Source organism: Thamnophis sirtalis, unplaced genomic scaffold (genome assembly GCF_051295495.1).
Source record: "Thamnophis sirtalis isolate CommonGarterSnake01/CBP01778 unplaced genomic scaffold, rThaSir2_p1.2 scaffold_6, whole genome shotgun sequence".
In the NCBI taxonomy this organism is placed as follows: Eukaryota; Metazoa; Chordata; class Lepidosauria; order Squamata; family Natricidae; genus Thamnophis; species Thamnophis sirtalis.
In genome coordinates this window covers 36,266,209-36,283,820 of record NW_028261386.1, presented here as the reverse complement: position 1 = coordinate 36,283,820, position 17,612 = coordinate 36,266,209, and the positions used below count along the sequence as shown (strand labels likewise).

The window sequence follows — 17,612 nt, the reverse complement described above, 5'->3', positions numbered from 1 at the left end:
ACCCTTGTCCAGTTATGTAAGCCCCCCTGTGCAAAATTTATACAGCCTTCTTCAATTCAAGGAATGCATACAAATTACGTATTAAGTTTGAAGGGACCTTAAAGGTCATCTAGTCCAACCCCCCAGCACCCAAGCAGGAAACCCTACACCATTTCTGACAAATGGCACTCCAATCTCTTCTTGAAAGTCTCCAGTGATGAAGCTCCCACAACTTCCGAAGGCAAGCTTGTTCCATGGGTTGATTGTTCTCACTATCAGAAAGTTCCTACATATTTCTAGTTAATCTCTCCTTGGTCAGTTTCCATCCATTATGCCTATTCTGGCCTTCAGGTGCCTTGTAAAATAGCTTGACTCCTTCTTCAATCTACAGAAAACCAATTACTAATGCCATTCCCTTTCTGTATATTTCTGGATTGACAGCAACAGTACTTTCTGTTTCGCCGTTTCGTCAGGTTTACATCCACCCCTTTTCTCCGAGAAAGTTCATGACTTCGAAGTGGTTTCCATATGTGTGACGTTTCCCATGTGGCTGGTTTATGGGAAGTAGCAAACCGCTGAGAAAAACTCGGGAGTACGAAGACGTGTCTGCACTATCGCGCTCAAAAAGTAGTCGTTGGCGACGGTGAAGCAGACGGCGCTAGGACCCTCTCCGTTCCTAAGCAGCGTCGCCGCCGCGCTGTGCCTGTTGATAAAAGGCTCGCGGCGGCGTTTTGACGTCACGGGGAGTTAATTTTAAACCTGGACAAGATGGCGGAAGGAGACGCGGCTCGGTACGGGCAGCGGGAGGAACAGCCTCGGTTTCAACCGGACTTGACAGGTAACTAACCGCCTGCTTCAGCAAAGGAGCGCCGGCATCCCTGTTGGAGGCAGGCGAGGGATCTAGAGCCCGGCGTTTCTTCTCTCCGGGGCTTCTCTTAACCGTAACGGCTGAGGGCAGGAATCGCTTCCCTCGGGGGTCTCCGCGTGCGGGCGGCGGGTGTCGCGCCAATTGCTGTAGCAGCGCCTGGGCGAGAGACAAGACAGCAATTCGGTCTTCCCTTCTCCCTTCGGAGCGGCCGTTTCTCACGCAGCGGAGGACTCGGAAGCGGGAGGTTGCCAGAAGGCCTCGTCCCACTCCCCGTGGGGGAGGTGGGTGGCTAGGTGTCTTCTCTGAGAGGGGCGTTGGTCCTTGAGTGGAGACTCTGCCGGTGGGCAGCAAGAGACGGAGAAGCTGAGAGAGAGGGAAGAAGCCAGCAGGCAGAGTGACCCAGTGTGGCAAACGGCCGCCGTTGCTGCTGCTGCTGCAATGTGGGGGAAAGACGTTGAACTGTCTCGTTGGCCTATTTAGTGGTGAAGGGGAGCGCCGTGGCATATATTTTGCCACTGGGCTTCGCCACTGTAAGGTGGAAGAACAACGCATGGAACAGGCAAGCGTGGGCGCTGTGAACTTGATAGAAAGGGGGCGGGGGAGCCTTTTCGATCAGTGATCCACGGAGAAGGGATCTCAATACCCACGAAGGGTGGGTTAGGAATTGGTGAAATATGCCTGGCTCCTTCCTGTCTTCGCTATAGCTACTTAAAGTCGGAGCGGGGCGTCCTTTGCAATGCCTCCGAGCTATATTATGTGGCAAGCATCAACTAGCGTGTGTCAAAGGAGTGAAAGAAGGCAATAATGGCCCACGTGGTAGGGCCGGGCTGGTCCATGATGCCTGTTCGATTGCAGCTTTCATGAGGAGTACTTCTTGAGTACATGCAAATAGCTTCAAGAACCTACTCAGTGTCACTGCTGTGTTGCATTAGACTGGGAGCACCAGTGTTTCAGGCTTTCAAGTCTTACCTAGACATGGGTGATCAAACTTGAGGTTTTCTTTGCATGCAGAACATGTTCTCTTAGTGTGTAATTAGAATGAATTTGGTTGGACAGCTGAGTTTACATAGGCTTTATGCTGTTATTTAATAGTATGGAAAATAATATAAATAATCAACATAAAATAGTGGACATAATTGGTTCTAGTGCATAGTGCATTCTATCATGTAATATGGCGGTGGAATGTATTACAAGTAAATTATGGTGCTTGATTGTACAGTGTTAAAATATTGTAGCGAAGTCTAACTGATGAAAGGAACAAATTATTTAAAGCAAATATCTTTTGGTTGGCAACTCTGATAATGGTGGTTGCAGCATTTTATAAAAGGATTTTTTGAATGTATCATTTACAGCTGGCCTATGTGACCTACTTTAAATACTTCCAAGAATGTTTCTCCTTTGTGTCTGGTTTCTGCAGTTTGCTTGTGGTAATCTTTGCATGAAATAGAAGGCAGAGAGGCATGTGGACTTTAACTAAAAACTGGTGGCTTTATTTTTTTCCAACCAAAATGGTCGAAATTGGGAAGTAGTCAAATTTTGCTTTTATATTCATGTGATAAATGTGTATACATATTTGTTGTCAAGCCGCCAGGGAAATATGCTTGTATAATGCTTGTTCTATATCTCTCCATAAATAAATGTGACAACGATACTGAGTTGACAGTAGGGTTTGTAAGTTAGATAACATTTCAGTATAATTTTTGTCCTAGAGTAAATTAATTGAAGTGAATTTTTTGAAAGCATCATAGAATTCCTGATCAATACAATTTTTATAAGTATTTTCCCTTAAGAAAATTTGTAGTGGTATATTTAGCTCCCTTAAAATATATCTTTTTGTAGTAGTATACTATGAATGTAGTTTGTTTCACTTAATGGAAATTTGTTGAATTTGCATTTATGGTTTTATTTAGAAAGACAGTATTTGTAAACTTATGCTCAGCTCACATGTATAGGCTGTCTTAAAAACGAGACTGACTTTTCAATAAAGTTTAACAATTAAGTTCCCAGATATTATTAAATGCTATTCTAAATACTGCATAGAATGTATAAGAGGAGATAGCAATTCTTTCAATGTTTATGGGTTTTGGAAAACAAGGCTAGCAATTGTTTTCTCCTCTATAAAGTAAGAAGTTCAAAACTGGGTTGGAAACAATGTGTAGGGATTTTTTTACAGATTTGTTCCAGACATGATAGTCAAATTTGGAATTTGTGGCATTGTTATGCCTACAAATCAATTTTCAGCCTCTTTTTTTAGTAGAGGCAAGAAATGTATAAGCTGCCAACTAAATCATTTAAATTATGATAACAAATGTTACTGTGCATTGCTTCTCTCGGAAATGTCATGTATCTTCACTAGTGTGCTGGTAATTACATAATCTTTGGAATGACTTTTTAATAGTGAAAGTCAATATTTAAAATCATTTTTTTTACATGTGTGGCTTTTCAGAATGGAAACATTTTAAAGTACTTTCAGAAAACTTCTTACCCAATCCTAAAAATCAATTCAATGACAATGCTGATAAAAGTTTGTGACATCTTTCTTCTGTGACTCAGGGTTTGTTTGCAATTATCACAAATTGATCAGAACAAGAAATAAAATTCAGATTTCAGCAAAAGTAAGCAAGATAATTCATCCCATCAAAACATATAATAAATATTTTTGTTTATAAAATAAGTATTTGAAAATTAAATTGTACAATTCTGTAATTGTTTTATTTAACACTGGTATTATAATATGACATTTCATTAAAAGTATTTCTTGTCCAGCCCTTATGTCAATGAAAGCATTAATTTATTCATAAAGTGGTTGGATAAATTTATTTATCTTCTTAGGAATCAAGTTTCCGAATTTGAAAACCTCTAAGGTTTATTAAATATTGGCAAAATAAATAGTACTGTTATCTAGATTTAAGAACATAATTTGCTGTCTTGAAATTTTATATTATGCCACTTTTTATTTTGAATTGAACTAAATTTAAAATACCACAAGATTGTAGAACTCATTTTTAATGAAAGTTTGAAAAACTTTCTAAAGTACAGGTACTCCCCTACTTATGACCACAATTGAGCGCAACATTTCTGTTGTTAAGTGAGACAGATGTTAAATGAATTTTGCCTCAGTTTACGACTTTTCTTGCTACAATTGTTAAGTGAAGCACTGCAGTCATTAAATTAGTAACATGGGAATTAAGTGATTCTGGCTCTCCCTTTGACTTTGCTTGTCAGAAGGTCACAAAGGGTGATGGCTCCAGGACACTGCAACTGTATAAATATGAACCAGTTGCCAAGCATCCAAATTTTGATCATGTGACTATAGGGATGTTGCAAAGCTGGTAAGTGTGAAAAATGGTCATAAGTCACTTTTTTAGTGCTATTGTAACTTCGGTCACTAAATTTTGGTCACTAAGTTTCATATTGGGGCCTACCTGTAGTTTTCTGCTCTAGCCATAATTTCTGAATACAATAAATCAGTTAGGTTTGCTGTTGGCCAAAGTCATTTATATTTTTTCAGGATTGTATCATTTTTCTATATTTAATTCATCAATTATTGTCCTAAGATATGAAACCAGATGAACCTAAGAGATCTGACACCTGTATTGATTCCTAATTAAAACCAACACAGACATATGCAGCTGGTCCTGTACTGATCAGGCCAGTTAAAAATAAACAGTTGATGATGAAAACTAAGAGGTCCAGCAGAGCTAGCTAACTAATCCATCCTTTCAAGTTCCTTTAATAAGTTATCCTCCTAGTGAGAGAGAAAAGCTGATATGTCTACCACTTGTTTACTGTATTTACTTACATACTTTGCTCTAAAACAGGAGTGAATCCTTTTTCTGTAGTACTATCTTTTGAGAATTAATGTCCTTTTTTCCTCTAGCCAGCCTTTAAAGAAAAGACAGATACATTTTACTGGAAGTCTGACCTGCTCCCTTCTATAAAGATTTTGAAATTAGTCCAAAGATCATATGAAAGTAGCTCAAGGGCTTCACAGAGCTTAAAGGCTGCAAGTCATCTATCTCTGTGCTATGTAAAAAGAAATAATTGTTTCTTAGCCAGTTTTTGTAAAAAAAAAACTGCTTATTAGTAAAGTTATTATGCTTCAGAGCCTAGGAACTTAAATCTTTTTTTAAAGAATAAATTAATGTTAGTTTAGAAATCACTACTGAGGGAAATTAGGGCATATGAAGGAGAGGAACAATATCCAGGGGAAAGAAAACTGGAATAAAGTTGGCTGGAAAGGAGGAGTAGGTCATACATCTAGAAGTATTTTTATACCAATGTCTATAATACAATGGTATGGAAGAACTGTACAGGATTACATTTTAATTTTCAAAAGTACTAGAATTTACTAATGTAAAACAAGTACATAAAAACCTTTAGTCTATTCTTCATTGTTATTTCTAAAACCTTTGTCTAAATAGAGTTCTTATATTGGGCCTGCTATTCTACATGAAGTCAGCTGGTAGGAAAGCCTTGTCTATGACTGTCAATTGAACCTTGCACATAAATTGGGCACTTGAGAGATCTTTTTCTCTTGGCTTGTGAACTTTTTAATGTTAGCTGCAAGTATTAAATCAAGGGTGGCCAGTCAAGAGCTTGGAGGCTTGTTTCTAGCTCCCGTGGGGTTTTTTTGCTCAGAATATGTGTCTAAATAACATTTTCATTTCTTAAGTACAATACAATACAATAGCAGAGTTGGAAGGGAGCTTGGAGGTCTTCTAGTCCACCTCCCTGCCTAGGCAGGAAAACCTATACCGTTTCAGACAAATGGCTATCCAACATCTTCTTAAAGACTTCCAGTGCTGGGACATTTACAACTTCTGGAGGCAAGCTGTTCCACTGATTAATTGTTCTAACTGTCAGGAAATTTCTCCTCGGTTCTAAGTTGTTTCTCTCCTTGATTAGTTTCCACCCATTGCTTCTTGTTCTACCCTCAGGTGCCTTGGAGAATAGTTTGACTCCCTCTTCTTTGTAGCAACCCTTGAGATATTGGAACACTGCTATCATGTCTCCCCTAGTTCTTCTTTTCATTAAACTAGACATACCCAGTTCCTGCAACTGTTCTTCGTATGTTTTAGTCTCCAGTGAAAATATTTCATTAAATAAAAGTATTTTTCCATCTGCATAAATATATGCACTTAAATAACTATTATAACAAATGAAATCCAGGTAGACTTATGACCATAGTTGAGCCAAGAATTGTTAAGTAAGCCATTTGTTAAGTAAGTTTTGTCCCATTTTACCACCTTGCTTGCTGTTGTTAAGTGAATAACTACAATTGTTAAGTTAGTTAGTGAATCTGCCTTCCCCTTTGACTTTGCTTGTTAGAAGATCATAAAAGGGGATTACATGACCCTGGGACACTGCAACCATCATAAATACATGCCAGTTGCTAAGTGCCCAAATTTGGATCATGTGACCAAGGGGATGCTACAATGATCATAATAATGAAAAACAATCATAAGTCACTTTTTTCAATGTTGTTATAACTTCAAATGGCTATTAAATGAACTGTTCTAAGTCAAGGATTACCTGTACTTGCAATTAAACAATTACATTATCAAGCAGTATAATCCATATAAGCCTTAAAAATGTGTACCAAAGAATTCAGATTTTATACAGTGGTTTGTTATGGATGTGGTTTTGCTGAAAAACAGAGGTCTTGGTTTTTGGCAACAGTGTGTTCACATGACTGCTGTGAGTAAGTCATGAAAATTAATTAGATAAAGAATAAGATTGTAGGAATCTGTCCACTGGATAAGCTTGCATTCTTTAATTGTTTCTTACCCCATTTCTGTCCTCATAAAAACATATGTAAGCAAAATTAAATAACCATGATTAATCATTTAACTTCCCATGGAATATATGTCCATATATAATTTATTTTGCAGAAATAATTTTTCTAACAGTATATGTGATTAAAGGCATTGATTTCATTTAAGCAGCAAATGGTGAAGTAATGTGCTTATGTTCAGATAATTGTATATTAGCCTAATTCTTTGAAACAAGCTTATGATACTCTTAAAAGGATTTGTATCTATTCTGCTGTTCCTTGATCTGTCTGAACTTAATCCTAGATTCTTAAGTAACAGCTATAGCCAGGTGTCTCTTGGCTTCATTTAGACTGATGTGCCAGCTGTGTCAGGGACTATAGATTAGTTTATGGATGCATATATCTTAGTTCCATTGCATTTTTTGGTTATACATGGACTAATGCCATGCAATCTATGTTAGTTATATTTGGAGAGAGGCTATGTGATCTTCAAAAGCTTCAATTGGCCGGGTTAAATTTCAACTTGTTTCAGGTTCCAGTTCAAAACTATGGCAATGACTTTTAAAATATTCTCTATTTTAGGTCTGAAAAACTCAGCATTTATTAATTAAAAGAAAATTCTTAGTTTCAAAGAAACTTAAGTAGCATCTTTACAAAAACTTGACAAAAATTTCCTTGAAGGAGAAATTTAACTTGTTCACTTAATGGCTTCATACTGCACAGTATCCTTTGTAAGTAAATTAAAATCTCTTGGATCAGGTGGATTTCAACTTTGTGGGAAATACAGCTAGTCGTTGATGTAACAGTTCATTTAGTGACTTTTCGAAGTTACAGTGGCACTGAAAAAAGTGACTTATTACCGTTTTTCCCACTTATAACCATTGCAACATTCCCATGGTCACGTGATCAAAATTCAGATGCTTGGCAACTGACTCATATTTATGATGGTTGTAGGTTGCAGGATAAAATGGAGCAAAATTCACTTAGCAAATGTCTCACTTAGCAACATAAATTTTGGGCTCAATTGTGGTCGTAGGTTGAGGACTACCTGTACTATTCCTCTGTGTATTTTCATTATTTTATTCTGTTCTTTTGTTAGATTTTTTAAAAAAATCTGTTTCCAACTTTTGTATTGATTTAGTTGCACGTTTGGAGTTCTTGTTCCAGTTCCAGTTCCAGGTGCTTCATTGGACAGCTGGAGTACCACTGACAAAGGTTATCAGGATCACAAGGGGTCTGAAAAGCTAGGCTTGTGAGAAACTACTATAGCAATTGGCAACTTCTAGCCTACCAAGGAGAACATTGAGAGAAATATGATAACAGTTTTCAAATATCTAAAAGGCTGTGACATACAAGAAGGGGCAAGTTTCTTCTATGTTGAAAGTGAGGGCAGGCGAAAGAATGGAAACTAAAAGAAAGGGCTTCCTAGGTGCAGCAGCTTTGCATTATGGTGCTGGAGCATTCCTGAGTCGCAGCATATTCTTTCCCCAATCTCCCTGAGCTCGTGTCACTTTGCAGTAGCCCTCCAGGTTGGCCATGACCTGCGCAGGGCTTCACCCATCCCGTTACACCCTCATGCTTCTTACTTGGGATTTTTTGCACTTTCCGCTTAACCTACACATCTGGAGTTATAGTAGTAACTGGGACTGCCAAGACTGTCATCACTCAGGGATGTGATCATGTAACATTGTGCTTTATGACCACATTGCTTAGTAATGGAAATTTTGGTCTCAGTTGTGGTCATAAGTCAAGGATTACCTTTATTTCTTCTATAAGGAACAATAAAATAAAACATTAATTTATTTTGCTCTGCTTAGTTTCTTTGTGGGTGAGTTATAAGTAGTCTTCGACTTAAGACCATAATTGGGACTGGAGTTTTGGTCATAATCTGAGACATCTACCTGATGGACTCAATTTTACAACTGTTTTATGGTAGTCAATGAGTAAAACACACAGTCATAAGTCTGAGTTACATGGTTGTTAAGCAAATCATATGATATTAAACAAATTAGTTCCCGGAACAGTTTTTTTTTTTTTGCCAGAAACTTGACAAAAATGTTGCAAATCGAAGTCACTTGACTATGGGCAGTGCAACCAGTCCTAACTGTAAGCTTGTTGCTAGGTGCCCAAAATGCAGTTATGTGACTGTGGGATGGGGCAGTGCAAAATTTTAAGATTGCCTAAACTACTTTATGGGCTATAAAGTACCTTTTCCAAGGCTGTTGTAACTCTGAACAGTCATTAAGCAACTGGTCAAGGGCTATTTGTAAAACCAACCAATTTTGTAGAAGCATACTGTACTCTTCATGAGGCTTCCCTTGAAAAAGTTTCCAGAAACTTCAGCTGGTGCAGAACACAAGCTATACTGGCTGCCCAAAAAAGGACATATATAACACAAACTGAACTGGGTGTCAGCTTGCTTCCAGGGTTAATTCAAGATGTTGGTTATTAGCTATAAAGCCTACACAGTATAGGACCAAGTTAACTATGCAACTAGCTTCACCCCATCATATTAGCCTGTCACACTCATTCAGACAGGGAAAGCATGCTACAGACCCTGTCAGTCAAAGAATTCCAACTGGCAGGATCTAGGAAGAGGGCCTTTTCTGCCATTGTCACTTCATTGTGCAACATTTTACCCTCAGAGGTGAGGGAAGTCTCCAATTTTTGGCCTTCCACAAGGTGTAGCTGTGTGTGAAGGACACGGGGGCCCACACAATCATGGCCCTGGTTGGTCCCCGATAATTCTTCCATCTTCTATTAACAACTGCCAATCTCCCCATCTTGGATTGTACACTGCTCAGAACCCTTCTCTGAAGAAGATGAATAGTTAATAAATAAATATAAATAAATAAAAATTAAAAAATTAAGCTATTTCTGCTCTACCTTACCGTAGCTACAATGGTGCGTCAAAGGCTTTGTATGTTTTTCAATTTTAAATATTTCTGCATAAATATGATTTAAAACTTGTTCTGTTCTCCACACAAGTCCTAAAAGAATATAAAGAGGAACCAATTAAACAAATGAGTTTAAAAATATTTTTTTATTGAGGAAAATGATCCAAAGCTGAATATTTGTGCATAGCGCAAATTGTGAATCTTTAGTAACTGGTATGTCCCCCTTGGACAGCAAGAACTGCAACTAAACATTTCCAATAACTGTTGATTATTCCTGCACATCTACTTTATTTTATTTTAGCCTGTTCATTCTTATACAACTGCTTCAATTCAGGCATGTTGGCAGACTTCCTTGCATTAACTTCATTTCAAGTCTCTCCATACATTTCTATTGGATTAAGGCTAGGATTTTGATTTGGCCATTTCAAAACGTTAACTTTCTTCTGCTATAACTATTATTTGCCTGGCTACATCTTGATTGTTATTATACCAGAACAATTTTGAATCAAGGTAGCTCAAATTGGCCAACTCAGACTGCACTAACTTTTTTTCAAAAGATGACTCTTAAGGGTCATAGTTTGTCTAGTAAAGAATAAATCTAAAAAATTAAAACCATTGATAAAAAAATCCAATAGGAATAATCATCTCATTTATCCCAATAGATTCTGCATGGTGTTCTATTTTTACAAGCCATCTTTTCTTCTACAGGTAGTCCTTGACTTATAACCATTTATTTAGCGACAGTTCAACATTACAACAGCACTGAAGAAACGGATTTGAATCTGGGCCTTTAAGCATCCCCATGGTCAAGTGATCAGAATTTGGACTCTTGGCAACTGGCATCTATTTACAGCAGCTGCATTTCCTGGGTTTATGTAATTGCCATTTGCAACCTTCCCACCTGGCTTCCAACAAGCAAAGTTAATAGGGAAACTGGAGTACTTAACAATCACGTGATTCACTTAAAAATCATGTGATTGTTTAACTGACTGCTGCACAATCCCAGTGGGCATGTGATCACATTTTGAGTGATGGGGACTGAGTCACATTTTTAACTGATTGCAATATCTTGTGATCATGTGATTACATATTCCCATATTTGTGGCCATTTCCAGCATAAAAATTCCCATTGGATTAGATGAATTTGGATTTATGACCATGTGGTTTACTTAATGACCACAGGATTCACTTAATGATTGTCATGAGTCACTTAATCAACATTGTAAAAGTTATAAATTCAAGTTTGGTCACAAAGTAACTCAATTTACAATCATAGTGATTTACAATTAAATTTTGGGCTCAATTGAGATCATAAGTTAGGGACCTCCTATAAATGTTTTAAGCCTTGTAACTTAATGCACTTATTTGTATCTTCATTTCATAGAAAAACACAAAATGCGCCTCTGTTCCTACTGGTGCTGAGTGATTATTATTCTGTCAGCATTACTTGGAAGATAAAGAAAAGAAAGACTTGAGGGAAGTTTGGCCTCCTAAAGCAGAAAGTTTGCTTTCTACAACAGCTTGATTTGGTTTTTCTCATGGGGTATTTTGCTCCATAATATCATACATTGTCCTAAAGATAGTGAGTTGGCTAACATTATGATTCTTTGACTTTTGGAATCAATATTTTAAAACTGGAAAAATATCATTGAATCCTGACTCCTATTCAGTGCAGAATCCAAATTAAAACATCCGAGGTAGCTATCTAACCTCTCATAAAATTTATCCAACAATGAATGGCCTAGCACAACGATGGCGAACATTTTTGGCCATAAGTGGGGGAACGCAGGGGGGTCATGAGTGGGCATGCCTCACCCATAATGCAATGTGCGACACCCCCAGTGTGCATGCAAGCATTACAGGTGCGACCCCTCCATTTTTGCCTGCTTTATTCACCCTCGAGTGATCGTGGGCGCACTGCGGTTCGCCCACATAACACCTATCCTCCGCGAGCTGCGCTGGCTACCTGTTGATCTCCGGGTGCGCTTCAGGGTGCTACTTACCATCCATAAAGCCCTCCATGGTAGTGGATCTGAATACTTGAGAGACCGCCTTCTGCCGATTACCTCCCTCCGTCCCATCAGATCGCACAGATTGGGCCTCCTCCGAATTCCATCCGCCAGTCAGTGGCGACTGGCGACTACGCGGAGGAGAGCCTTCTCAGTAGCAGCTCCGACCCTTTGGAACGATCTCCCCGTGGAGGTTCGTACCCTCACCACCGTCCAGACCTTCCGCACAGCCCTTAAGACCTGGCTATCCCGTCAGGCCTGGGGATAAGATCTTAATCCGCCCTGCCCGAATGCTGAATGAATGTTGTGTTTTACTGTTTTGTTTTATTTTATTCACATTTATGTTTTGTCTTGCACTCCCTCCTACGAGTTGTAAGCCGCCCTGAGTCCCCTCAGGGAAAAGGGCGGCCTATAAATGCCAAATAAAACTCTAAAACTCTAAACTCTAAACTCCCCAGCTCCAGAGGCTTTATAGGAGCCTGGGGACGGCGAAAACAGCCTCCCCCTCCCCCGAAACCCTCCAGAGGCATCAGGAGGCTTCCCTGAAGCCTCCAAAGCAGTCAAAATGACCCTCCGAGCAAACCGGAAGTCACTTCCGGTTTGCTCGGAGGGTAGTTTTGAGCACTCCGAAGGCTTCAGGGACCTTCAGGAGGCTTCCCTGAAGCCTCGGGAGCAGTCAAAACGACCCTCCGAGCAAATGGGAAGTCCATCCCCGAACTTCCGGTTTGCCTGTAGGGCCGTTTTTTTGCGCTCCGGAGGCTTCAGGGAAGCTCATGAAGCCTCCGGAGGGCCTCCGGGAGCGTGTGGAAGCTCTTTTCGCCCTCCCCAGGCTCCTACAAAGCCTCTGGAGTCTGGGAAGGGCGAAAAATGGCTTTAAAAAAGGGTGAACTCAGCTGGCCAGCGGGTGCATGTGCGCTGGCCAGCTGACAAGGCAGCACCTCGCATGCCCTGTCAAATGGCTCCGCGTGCCACCTGTGGAAACGGGCGATCCGCTGCAGGGCAGGGCTGAGGACTACGTCCAATTTCTCGCAGGCAAGGTTGCTCGGCTCCGGGCGGACCTGGACTCCAATTCCGCAGTACCAGCCGAGGCACTAAGGGATGATCTGGTAAGTCATCACTGGACTGAGTTTCAGGCTGTTGCCCCTGAGGATGTGGACAAGGCCATGAGAGCTGTAGGTGCCTCCACATGTGTGCTGGACCCGTGCCCTTCCTGGCTGGTTGTAAACAGCAGGGAGGTGACACGAGGCTGGATCCAGGCGGTTGTTACCTTAAAGACGGCGGTGGTGAGACCCCTCCTGAAGAAACCATCCTTGGATCCAGCTGTTTTAAATAACTATCGTCCAGTCTCCAACCTCCCCTTTGTGGGGAAGGTTGTTGAGAAGGTGGTGGCCTTTCAGCTCCAGCGGTCCTTGGAGGAAGCCAACTATCTCGATCCGTTCCAGTCTGGCTTCAGACCTGGCTGCAGCACAGAAACCGCTTTGGTCGCGTTGACTGATGATCTCTGGAGAGCCAGGGATGGAGGTCACGCCTCCATCCTAGTGCTCCTTGACCTCTCGGCGGCTTTCGATACCATCGACCATGGTATCCTTCTGCGACGACTGTGGGAGGTGGGGGTGGGAGGCGCTGTTTTACAGTGGTTCTCCTCTTACCTCTCGGACAGGTCGCAGTCGGTGTTAGTTGGGGAGCAGAGATCGACCCCTAGGCCCCTAACGTGTGGGGTGCCTCAGGGTTCGGTCCTGTCCCCCCTTCTTTTCAACATCTACATGAAACCGCTGGGTGAGATCATTCGATGGCACGGGATAAAGTACCATCAATATGCGGACGATACTCAATTGTATCTGTCCACCCCGTGCCAACTCAACGAAGCGATGGATGTGATGAGCCAGGGGCTGGATGCTGTTAAAGACTGGATGGAGGTCAACAAGCTTGTGCTCAATCCAGAAAAGACCGAGTGGCTGCTGTGTTTCCCTCCCAAGAATTGGCCAAGTACTCCATCTCTCAGGCTGGGGAGTCAAACTATACGCCCCTCAGACAGGGTTCGCAACTTGGGAGTCCTCCTGGACCCACAGCTGACCTTCGAACATCATCTGTCAGCTGTGACCAGGGGGGCATTTGCCCAGGTTCGCCTGGTACACCAGTTGCGTCCCTACCTGAACCGGGAGGCTCTCACAACAGTCATTTGTGCCCTTGTGACCTCTAGGCTGGAATACTGCAATGTGCTCTACATGGGGCTGCCCTTGAAGAGCATTCGGCGACTCCAGCTAGTCCAGAATGTGGCCGCGCGAGCGATAGTGGGTGCACCTCGGTTCACCCACGTAACACCTATCCTCCACGAGCTGCGCTGGCTACCTGTTGATCTCCGGGTGCGCTTCAAGGTGCTACTTATCACCTATAAAGCCCTTCATGGTAGTGGGCCTGGGTACTTGAGAGACCGCCTACTGCCAATTACCTCCACCAGACCGATTAGATCGCATCGATTAGGCCTCCTCCGAATTCCATCTTCTAGCCAGTGCAAACTGGCAACTACCCGGAGGAGGGCCTTCTCGGTGGCTGCTCCGTCCCTTTGGAACGAACTCCCCGTGGAGATTCGGACCCTCACCACCCTCCAATCCTTCCGCGCTGCTGTAAAGATCTGGCTGTCCCGGCTGGCCTGGGGTTAAGATTATAGCCCCACTCGAATTGTGTGATTGTTGCATTTTTCTTTTTTTTTAATATGCTGTATTGTTTATTGTTTGTTGTTTCCCCCTCCCTTTTGAATTGTGAGCCGCCCTGAGTCCCCCTAGGGAAAAGGGCGGCATACAAATAAAGGCAAAAGTAAAAAGTAAAAAGTGGCATGCGTGCCATAGGTTCGCAATCACTGGCCTAGCACCTTTTTTGTTTATTTGGTTTTATTATTGAACTGTGCTTACCTTTAGGAATATGTGACTGGATTTTTTTTCTATGAGACCAACCATATTCCATTTTAGGTTTGGAATTAGTTGAAGGAGCTGTTACCATTGAAGCCAACAGAACTTTTCATTCTGTTGAAGTGATTTTAGTTTAATTACTACTCCATATAAAATACTTGTTCAATATGCTGAGAATTGTAAACCAACACACTTGAAAGATGCCAGTATTTCATTTAGCTTTCTGCTGTTAGAGGAAACCCATGCTCTCTTTCTTCACACTCAGTCAACATACCGAGCTGCATTGAAACCTTTCTTTCTTTGATCTCAGTGATTTTTACCCTGGGTAGGAGCTAGCTGGTAATTGAATCAGTTGTCAGTTTAGTGAAATTATTTCTCCTCTCCTTAGATCTGATTTAGCTTTTTCTGGAGGAAGTTGTTGGCTGAACCTTGAACTAGTGCACTCCTGTTAGATATGGTGAATCCTCAACAACTGTTGTCTTGATAAAATTCCACTGAACTATAAAAGCAGAGGTGCTGAGTAAGCGTTAGACATTATCTTTTCATATTTTATTTAATGGTAATAATTATTACATTTATATACTGCCTTACTCCCAGCGACTATTTTTAAAATTAAAAATATTACTATAAAATTTATTATTATAAAATAACATTAGAAACATTGCTTATCAAATTTAATGGACCTATCTAATTTAGTAACAAGTTGGTTTAAATATAAAGTAAAAACATAGTTAATTTACAAGCAAAATATTAAAAGAAAACATCTCTTACAATTTTGAAAAGCAAACAGATAAATCCATCCTTTCATCCATATGGCAAGGAATATAAACATGTGAACAGCAACCAATAAAACATAGAATATAGAATAACAGGGTTGGAAAGGGCCTTGGAGCTCCTCTAGTCCAAGCTCTTGCTTGAGCAGGAGATCCTATATCATTCTTGAGAAATGGTTGTCCAATCTCTTGAAAACCTCCAGTAATGGAGCACCCACCATTTATGGAAACAAGGCGTTCAACTGGTTAATTGCTCTCACTGTCAGGAAGCGTCTCCTTTATTCTAGATTGGATCTTTCTTGTCCTGCTTTGGAGAATAGGTCTGTCCCTCTTTTATGTAACAGCCCCATAAGCATTGGAAGATTGCTATCATGTCACCAGTAGTTGTTTTCACCACAATTGCATTTTGTTGGATAGCGTTCAAGTCTGTCAAAATCCTTTTGTATTTTGAGCCTATGTTCTAAATATTGGCTATTCTCCACAACTTGATGTCATCTGCAAATTTGATGACTTCTTCTATCACCTCATCTAAATCATTTTTGAAGATGTTAAAGAATGCTGGGCCTAAGACAGAACCTTGTGGTACCCCACTGCATGCTTCCCTCCATGTAGATGTAGTTCCATTGAGTATTATATGTTCAATGCAGTTGGTCAGCCAGTTATGATTCCATTGGTGGTGATGCTCTCTATCTCACATTTTTCTATCTTACCAAGAAGCAGATTGTAATATACTTTGTCAAATGCTTTACTGAAGTCTAAGTAAACTACGTCTTCAGTATTTCTCTGATCCACTAATGTAGTCATTTTGTCAAAGAAGGCAATAAGATTGTCTATCATGGGTTTTTAAACAAATCCATGTTGACGTATAGTAATAGCTTTGTTTGTTTTTAGATGCTTGAAAATATGCTGCTTGATCATCTTTTCCAGGATTTTCCCGGTATTGATGCCAGGTTGATCACATCCCAGAATTCTGAAAGAGCTGGCAGATGTGATTGTGGGACCACTGAACAAAATCTTTTAAAGTTGTTGGAGCACTAGAGAAATCCCAGAGGCATGAAAAAAGCCGATGTAGTTCCAATAGGCTCGCCAATATGATTGCCAACATCCAGTGACGGATATGGCACAAGAAGTTGTTCTAATCTTCAAAAAGGGAGAAAAATGGATCCAAGAAACTACAGACCAATCAGCCTGGCATCAATACCTGACAATACCTTTGGTCTTTGATCACACCTCAGAATTCTGGGATGTGATCCATCTGGTCCTGACATTTTGACTCGTCTAAAGTGAATAGGTGTTCTCTCATCATTTTCTTGCCTATTTTGATTTATATTTCTGTTCTGTCTTCTGTAGTACTGTTTTTGATAGGTTGGACTATTTTTTCCTTTTGCGTAAAGACAGATGTAAAGAATGAATAAAATAGTTTAGCTTTCTCTGGGCTATCCATTACCTCAGTTCCATCTTCTTCCCTTGTGGACTAATAGTTTCTTTGACAATTTTCTTGTTTTTAATATGTTGAAAGAAACTTTTTAAATTATTTTTGGCATTACTTCAGTCTAAGTTCATTCTGTGCCTTAACTTTCCTTCTGGTTTCCTCCTTTACTTTTTCGATGATAAAGTTGTCTGCTCTCAGGAACCTGTTTGATCTTCCACTTTGTACACAGTTTGTCTCCTAGTTGATGTCAGAATAAAGTTCCCCTTTGCTATTGTAAATTGATTACATCAATGTACAATTGATAATTGATTAGCAAAAAAATATTTAGAATAAAATAACAGAATGGGAAAATACCTTGGAGGTCTTCTAGTCCAGCCCCCTGCCTAAGCAGGAAACCCCATACCACTTCAGACAAATGGTTGTCCAATATCTTCTAAAAAACTTCCAGTGTTGGAGCATTCACAACGTCTGGAGGCAATTTGTTCCATTGATCAATTTTTCTGACTGTTAGGAAATTGCTCTTTAGTTGAACTAAGGTATTTATTCCCTTGCTTCATTGGGTGTAATGGTGGGTTCCGGGAGGTATGGCCTGGTACGGGCATACCAGTAGTAGCTGGGAGCAGCGGCTACCGTACCGGAATGGTGGACTGTTTGGCCCACCCGTCCACATTCCTGACTGCTTTTTGAGGCAAATGGGCCAATTGTGCATGTGCGCATAGCATGTGGCGCCTGAGTGACCTCCGCTGAGCAGCTGAGTGTCGCTGGGCGGTGGTGTGCGCATGCGTGCACAGCACGCATGCCCAAGGACACATGGCCCCGTCGCAGCATACTAGTTGCGATGGGATCCAGAACCCACTACTGATTGCATGGTCTGTAGTATACACCTATGGCAATTTCATTTCCCCCCCTCTTATAGTAACCCAAATACATTCAAAGTTTTCATTCTTGGTTGGTTGTTTTTTTATTTTTTTA

At 40.8% G+C, this 17,612-nt stretch overlaps 1 protein-coding gene across 5 annotated transcripts in view; it reads left to right on the top strand.

Moving 5' to 3' along the window:
• Window positions 1-724: 724 nt before the first annotated feature.
• ATL2 (atlastin GTPase 2) overlaps window positions 725-17,612 on the top strand; it is a 42,217-nt gene continuing 25,329 nt past the window's right edge. For 4 of the 5 annotated variants that reach the window (XR_015696923.1, XR_015696922.1, XM_087717594.1 and 1 more), the window contains exon 1: window positions 725-817. Coding sequence is in view for 2 of the 5 variants with exons in the window: in XM_087717594.1 (XP_087573720.1) it covers window positions 748-817 (70 nt within the window). In the remaining 3 variants the exon portion in view is untranslated. Of the gene's footprint in view, window positions 818-3,303; window positions 3,463-17,612 lie in introns of those variants that run through there. The other variant, XR_015696924.1, reaches the window with a different exon arrangement.